An 8,240-nucleotide genomic window follows, 5' to 3' on the forward strand; every position below is an offset into this window, starting at 1 on the left:
GGTCCCATTCAGCAAGGAACAGCTGTGATTTGTTTCCAAAGCTGGTAAGTTCCCCTCAGGCAGTGACTTTTGAAAAGGGGGATAAAAATGGTTTCCATTCCTTCTGAGCACTCTCCAGATCCTTTGCTGTACTCTCACATTTAACCCAAAGCTGTGAGAGCACCCTATTTACTCTGAAACTGCACTGCTTTAATGGAGCTTTGGAGAGGGTAGTTTCTAAGAATTTCATGTCACGTTGTTCCCACCCCTTTGCCATTTACTGCAATTGAACCCTCAGTCACTCTGCAGTGGAATCAGCCAACAAGGAATGGCTACAAAACTGAGAGCTTCCTTTGTCTATGAAGACCCAACTTGAGCTGTTCTAATGTGTAAGGGAACCCATCCAAGATTCTGAATGAGTGGGTTTGGAGTGTACACCATTACAGACTACAAAATGCTTATTGTGATGGTCTGCTAGAGGTATACTGTGTTACATTTTGAGAAACACTTGAAGCCACAGAGCTATTTCTCTTTCAAACATATTGACATGACAGATGTGAATAAAAAAGCACATACAATTAAGAAGCCCATAGCACACCCAAATTCTCTGAGAAGCTAGTCAAAACCTAGGGAAAAAAAAACACTAATATCAGCCTGTATCAGTATTAATGACTCAACAATATGACAGCTGTGAATAAAATTCAACTGAGAATAAAATTCAACTGCAACAATACAACTTTTCTAGGAATCTCCCCAAAGACACAGCAGGCCAAAATAATATGGAGAAATTATTTTTCCTAAGATTTCACTGTACGTAACACAGCAGTAGAGAGACAGACACTATACTGCAGCTCTAAAATAGGTTTTCTGTTTAATCTCAGAGGCTATATATCAAGTTCTTGTCTGGGATTTGATCTAAAAAACTACTTTTAAAAGTTTTTTTGTTTATTTTTTTATTTTTATTTATTTATTTTTTTTGGGGGTCCAGTTGTGGGGCCTGAACTCTGGGCCTGGGCGCTGTCCCTCAGCTCTTCAGCTCAAGGCTAGCGCTCTACCACTTGAGCCACAGTGCCACTTCTGGTTTTCTGGTGGTTTATTGGAGATAGGAGTCTCACGGTCTCTCCTGCCCGGGCTGGCTTTGAACCACGATCCTCAGATCTCAGCCTCCTGAGTAGCTAGGATTACAGGTGTGAGCCACCAGCGCCCGGCTAGGAAGGTGTTTTTATTGTCTGGTTTGGTTTTAATAGCTTTTTCTTTTTTTTTGATGGACTTCATATATCTGATCACAGCCAGTTAGAAGACACAGGAGAAGAGAAAATTCCAGTTACACAGAAATAAATTTTAAACAAGAAAACAATATCACAGCAAAAAATTAATGACAACTCTGAAAAACTTTCATGAGGTCATCCTCAAAACACTCCTGAAAGGCACAAAAGTATTTAACAACAACAACAACAAAAAGAGGATTCAAAACTAAAAGAACTTCCCATGTAGGTGTAACCCCTCTGTACAGTATATTCACAATAAAAAAAAAACTAAAAGAACTTAACTCTTAGCCACCAAATTTTCTTTTTTTTTTTCCTTTTTTCTTTCTTTCTTTTTTTTTTTTTTTTGTTGGTTGTGGGGCTTGAACTCTGGGCCTGGGCATCCCTCAGCTCTTCAGCTCAAGGTGAGCGCTCTACCGCTTGAGCTACAGCGCCACTTCTGGATTTTTTTTTTTATTGTAAAGATACTATACAGAGGGTTACAGTTACATGAGTAAGGTAATGAGTACACTTCCTATTGAGCTTAATAGCTATTTTTAAGGCTTTTTTTTTGTGTGTGCCAGTCTTAGGGATTGAACTCAGGGTCTGGGCACTGTCCCTGAGGCTCTTGTGCTCAAGGCTAGTGCTCCATTACTTGAGCCACAGCTCCACTTCTGGCTTTTGGCTGGTTAATCGAACTAAAGATTCTCATGGACTTTTCTGCCCAGGCTAGCTTCAAACTGTGATCTTCAAATCTCAGCCTCCTAAGTAGCTAGGATTACAGGTATGAACCATTGATACCCAGCTTAAGACTTTTTTTTAATGTGTTGTTTGTAAGGTGACACTCAAAACCTATCACCCTTTGATAATGTAGAGAGTTTCTGTTCCTATCTCAGAAGGAAAAGGAAAGACCTTACTTAAGGAACATTAAGACAATAACCATCAGAGAGAAAGGATTTTAATAAACCTACCAGGAGGTGTGCAAGCATCTGCAGGAGACTGGACAAACGTAGACCGCCTTTTGGTGGGCATGGGCAAAGCCATTTTTTGTTCTTTGTGTTTTGCCAGCGCAGCTTGAACTGCTTCAGTGTGGATATCTGAAAAGTTAAACATTTACATTTATTTGCATTTACGCTGACCTGTACACTGTAGAGCCCTGAGGTAGCACTGCCTCAATTGTTAAAAAAAGGTAAAGTGAGACTGGTTGCAGCAGCTCATGCTGGGATTGTAACCCTAGCTCCTCAGGAGGCTGAGATCTGAGGTTCGCGGTTCAAAGCCAGCCCGGGCAGGAAAGGCCATCAACTCTTATCTCCAATAAACTACCAACACTCCCACCCCCAAACACACACACAAAAGGATAGGAAGTGGAGCTGTGGTTCAAGTGGTAGTACTAGCCTTGAGCAAAAAAGTTCAGGCATAGTTCCTAGGCCCTGAGTTCAAGCCCCAGGATCGGCATAAAAGCAAAAAACCGAAACAAATATAAAAATATGGTTTATATATTTATTTTGATGTGGACTAATTATAAACAAAAATTGAAACAAAAGAAATAAAGGATAATTTCAGAAGAAGTTATAATGACTATGCTACTGCTACACACCGACAAGGGGTTGACTGTGCCAGGTATCAGTGCCATGCAGAATCTCACCTCTAATGAAATGCACCCTGTACAAGTGTCCAGAAGAGACTCATCATTTAAAAAATAAACAAGCAAACAAACAAAAAAAGCAGCAACTTAGGGTTTACTTAACTGTTTGAAAGAAAACCTGGCTGAGATCCCTAGAAAGATCAAGTGTAGCCGGGCACTGGTAGCTCACACCTGTAATCCTAGCTACTCAGGAGGCTGAGATCTGAGGATCACAGTTCAAAGCCAACCCAGGCAGGAAAGTCTGTGAGACTGTTATCTCCAATCAACTACCAGAAAACTGGAATTGGCACTGTGGCTCAAATGGCAAAGTACTAGACTTGAGCTGAAGAGCTGAGGGACAGCGCCCAGGCCCAGAGTTCAAGCCCCACAACTGACGAAAGAAAAGAATAGAAAAGAAAAGAAAGAAAGAGAGAAAGAGAGAGAGAGAAAGAGAGAGAAAGAGAGAGAGAGAGAAAGAAAGAAAGAAAGAAAGAAAGATCCAAGTGTAGCTGCTACTTGTTTATGACTCTTGCCACAAAAAAATGCCTCTCTACTTTCAGGTCTAATAGGAATCTGGAAATTATCATACTAGACAGATCTTAATTCTCCACCTTCACTGCAAACTAACAAGGTATTTTTATGTTTATACACACACACACACACACACACACACACACACACACACACATATTGTAAGAACCTCTTACAGAGTCCTCTCTACTGAGATAGGAAATGACCAAAATGGCTTCCCAGTTCACAATTTCTTCCTGTTCAGGAAGCCTTCTGTGCTTTGTAAATGTACCTTTAGAAGAGTTGGGCCAATCAAATCCTTCTTTGGGGAATTTAAACTCAAATCAAGAAACTGAAGGACACAGAGCTGAATCACTTTAATGGCAATGACTTGGAAGGAAGAAAAAATTTTGAACTTCAAGGTAAGATATTATAGTTTTTGTCCTTTCTCAAGATTTTTTAGCTGTTTGATTTGCTTCTGTGACCTACCCAAATTATTTAAGGCTCTAAATTCAAGCCCTAGTACTGGTACAAAAGAAAGTAAGATATTGCTAAATTATCATACTATTACTTTTTATGGGGGAAGACAGTCTCTCTTTATAACCTAGACTAGCTGCAAGCTTGCAATCCTCCTGCTCAGCCTCCCAAGTGCTGAGACTGCAGGCATGTACCACTATACACCACCTTGAGCTTTCACTTTAAGACCACAGTGCCAACTTACTTTGAAGTTATAAACAAAATAAACTTTACTGCATTTATATTTAATATACTATTTTAGCATCCCCAAGGTAAACTTAGTGGACTCAAGATTGCCATACTTTATTGAATTTATATCATTATCAAATAGAACATATCCATAATGTCAAACTAGAAGAAACAGTTCTTAGTTTTTTTAGGAAACAAATAATTAAACAATTACACTAAGGAAAAGTGCTTTCTCAGTAACAGACTGACAGCAAATCAAAGACTTGTATTGGACTTTTGTGTGGCGCCAGTGGCTTCTGTCTACATTCCTAGCTACTCAGGAGGCTGAGATCTGAGGTCTGCAGTTGGAAACCAGACCAGGCAGGAAAGCCTATGAGACTTATCTCCAATAAACTACTCAGAAAAAGCTGAAAGTGGCATTGTGGCTCAAGTAATAGAGTACTAGCCTTGAGTAAAAAGCAGCTCAGGGTGAACACCTAGGCCTTGAGTTCAAGCCCTAGGACCAGAAAAAAAAAAGTACATTTATAAAAATGTGACAGGCAACATGCAACAGAAAACCTGATAAACCGAAGGAAATATTCATATTGAGAAAGCTTTAGAAAGCTCATAACATTTGTAAAATTAATATTTATGGAGTATGTTGTTCCATGCCCCAAGTTAAAGCATCTGAGTCTGAACAAATCCAACCACCCAACTGTTTTCTAACATGACAGAACTTTGCCCATACAAAAGATGTTCAGTTACTCTATTAGCCAAGATTGCCTTTGATAAAACAGGCAGCCCTCTTAACTAGATTTGACTCATTCACCAGCATACAATTAATCTTGACCTTTGATAAATCGCTTCCGAACTTGAGTCCCCAGACAAAGCTGACTTTGGGTTTCTGTGCCAGGAGCAGGTAGAAGTTGGATATTATTTTCCAAGATTATGTTTATGTTTGAGCTGAACAAGGTGATACAAATACTCCTTGAAAGTCTTTTTTCTTTTCATGCTGATTTGTTTGGGGTGGCTAATTTCTCAAAAGATTAACATCAAAGGAGTTATCAGAATGACTTATAGAAAGATCATTTTCAACCTTAAGCATTAATTCTATGCTTGACAATTCCACATATCTAGTAAAAGAAAAAGAGATACTAAATATGCAGCATATCTAAAATGTAGGACTTGAGCCAGGTAACAGTGGCTCATGCCTGTAATCCTAACTACTCAGGAGGCTGAGATCTGAGGATTATGGTTCAAAGCCAGCTTGGGCAGGAAAGTCTGTGAGACTCTTATCTCCAATAAACCACTAGAAAACCGGAAGTGGTGCTGTGGCTCAAGCAGTAGAGCGCTCGCTTTGAGCTGAAGAGCTGAGGGACAGCACCCAAGCCCAGAGTTCGAGCCCCACGATTGACCAAAAAAAAAAAATAATAATAAAATAAATAAATAACACGTAGGACTCCTCTACTGGCTAAGCTCCAAGAACAGATTAAGGCTGGATTATATAAATTCCAAATAAATATAAACTTATTATGGTAGTTTGAAACATTGTATTAATAAGCTTCTACAAAATGAAAGCTTTTTCAAGCCATAGACACCAGCATTATTAAGTCCTTTCTTTGTGCCATCACTTTATTCTAAAGTTTTACTAAACATGTCCTATGTTCTTATATTATTTTTGCAAATGTCATGTAAACATAACCTTTCCTAGGAAGGATTAGAAAGGTGGAAATTCAGCTCCCATCAACTTCTACAACTTATATCTCTGGTTCAGAGATACCAGAGATTATTAATTTCTCCAATGTGCTGAGATTTCACTTGCTACTTAGTTGAGCAATCCCTAATACAATGAAAAGTGTGATGCTTTTCACCTCAGACCAATGTTTGATGCCCCCCCTTTTTTTTTGCAGGTCCTGGGGCTTGAACTCATCTCTGAAGTTTATTTTGGTCAAGGCTAACACTAGTCTTGAGCCACAACTCTACTTGCAGTTTTTCTGGTAGTTCATTAAAAACAGAAATCTCATGGGCGGGGCTGGGAAGGTGGCTCAGTGGTAGAACGCTTGCCTTGCATGCATGAGGCCGTGGGTTCGATTCCTCAGTACCACATAAGCAAAAAGAAAAAAGCCAGAGGTGGCACTTTGGCTCAAGTGGTAGAGCGCTAGCCTTGAGCTGAAGTCCAGGCCCAGAGTTCAGGCTCCATGACCGGAACAGAAAGAAAGAAAGAAAGAAAGAAAGAAAGAAAGAAAGAAAGAAAGAAAGAAGGGAGGGAGGGAGAGAGAGAGAGAGAGAAAGGAGGGAGGGAGGGAGAGAGAGAAAGAAAGAGAGAAAGAAAGAAGGAGAGAGAGAAAGGAAGAAAGAAAGAAATCTCATGGGCTTTCCTGCCTGGGCAGGCTTTGAACCATTCTCCTCAGATCTTAGCCTTCTAGGAATAAGGTGTGAGCTACTGGCACCCAGCTTGCATGCCTTTTTCATGGTCCCCTCATGCCAGCATACAAAACTCTCAGTTTTCAGTATCTTCACAATGTTTTTAGGAAATCACCTTTTCTTTTCTACTTTACCCCTTCTTTCTGCGCTCACTAGCATTCTTCCCCCAAATAAATATCCAAACCTGACTACTAAATCAGCACTCATGCACCTAATCAAATATCTGCTTTATAGATCATAAGTTCTAGTAACTGGGATAATCTGAAAGCATTGATACAAAAGAACAGGGACTACAGACCATAGCCAGGTTTCTGTAAGTGAAAGTCAAAACAACACTGCCTGATGAGCTTACAAAGTGTTTTCTATACGTGATCATCTTGGACACTGAGAATCATCTTTTGAATTTGAGTCCATTTATGTATGATAAACAGATATATGAGAAAGAAAGAAAAACAACACAAAACTTTCAGAAGGCCAGGGATGAGTAATAAAGGCTAAAACCCTTCTGTGCTGGTTAGAGCTTTGGCCCAGCCTCAGGAAGCAACACTGGTACCTAGGAAATCAGGCTTGGGTATCAGAAAACAAGCAGAAGTTTGGAATGTGCTTACCTCCTTCTAACACATTCCTTAATCAAAACTACTTTTTTTGGGGGGGGGGGTGGTTGTGGTGATTTTTAGGTTTGAACTCAGGTTCTAGGTGCTATCCTTGAGCTCTTTTGTTCAAGGCTAGCATTCTATCACTTTGAGCCATAGTGCCAGCTTCTGGTTTTTGAGTGGTTAATTGGAAAGAAGAGTCTCATGGGGACTTTCCTGTGCAACTGGCCTACAAACAACAATTCTCAGATCTCAGCCTCCTGAGTACCTAGGATTACAGGGGTGAGCTACCAGTGCATGGCAAAACTACTTTTTGTTTGATTGGTTGTGGGGCTTGAACTTAGGGCCTGGGCACTGTGAACTCTTTTGCTCAAGGATAGTACTTTAGACTTTGAGCCACAGCTCCACTTTCAGTTTTTGAGTGGTTAATGACGGATAAGAGTCTCACAGGGTCTTTTTCTGCCTGGGATGGCTTCAAACTCTGATCCTCAGATCTCAGCCTTCTGAGTAGCTAAGATTACAGATGTGAGCCACCAGCCCCTGGCAATCATAACTACTTTTATTTCTTCCCTTTTGCAAAATTCCTTCTCAGCACTACAATACCACAAATAGTGGTAAAGCATGCAGCTGGAATGAGCTACTAAGACAAATAAAAACCCAACGTGGGTACCACTTTGCCAAATCCCAATGGAATTCAAGATTCCTCAAGATTTGGTTTCTGATCTTTCCTAGCCTCATCTCCTACTTCTTGCTAGCCTTTGCAGTCTAAGTTCTGGGTTTGATGAGTTACTTTTGTCTGGTTCTATTCTCATCTGTCTGCCATGGCTGCTTAGTTGTAAGTACAAGGGGAAATTCTGGTGTATAGTGCATCTCCCTTTTTTCTCCCTGACTGAAAAGTTCCTACCCCCTCCTTTCACTGTATGAAAATACATATGTAATAAGACACGCTCACAAAGTGGCTGAGGCAAATCTTTACTATGTCTTCTCACATTTTCTAAAGCAATTTCCGAGAGACTGTAATCTACACTCTTGTTTTGCAGTTTAAGAAAAGGTTATGTTGGGGGGGGAGGATTGGGTGGGGGGGGGAAGGGATGTGAAGGGTAAACAAAGGAGGAGGCTGCAATGCTTGATAAGAAATGTACGCATTATCTTGCCCATGTAATTGTAACCCCTCTGTACAGT

General features: G+C 40.3%; 1 protein-coding gene across 1 annotated transcript in view; it reads right to left on the reverse strand.

Moving 5' to 3' along the window:
- Window positions 1-8,240, reverse strand: part of Dip2b (DIP2 disco-interacting protein 2 homolog B (Drosophila)) — a 130,413-nt gene that overhangs the window by 94,172 nt on the left and 28,001 nt on the right. Inside the window, exon 4 of the mRNA XM_013018690.1 lies at window positions 2,195-2,320. Within this exon, the coding sequence (XP_012874144.1) occupies window positions 2,195-2,320 (126 nt within the window). The remainder of the gene's footprint in view (window positions 1-2,194; window positions 2,321-8,240) is intronic.

Source organism: Dipodomys ordii, unplaced genomic scaffold (genome assembly GCF_000151885.1).
Source record: "Dipodomys ordii isolate 6190 unplaced genomic scaffold, Dord_2.0 Scaffold42, whole genome shotgun sequence".
Classification (NCBI taxonomy): domain Eukaryota; kingdom Metazoa; phylum Chordata; class Mammalia; order Rodentia; family Heteromyidae; genus Dipodomys; species Dipodomys ordii.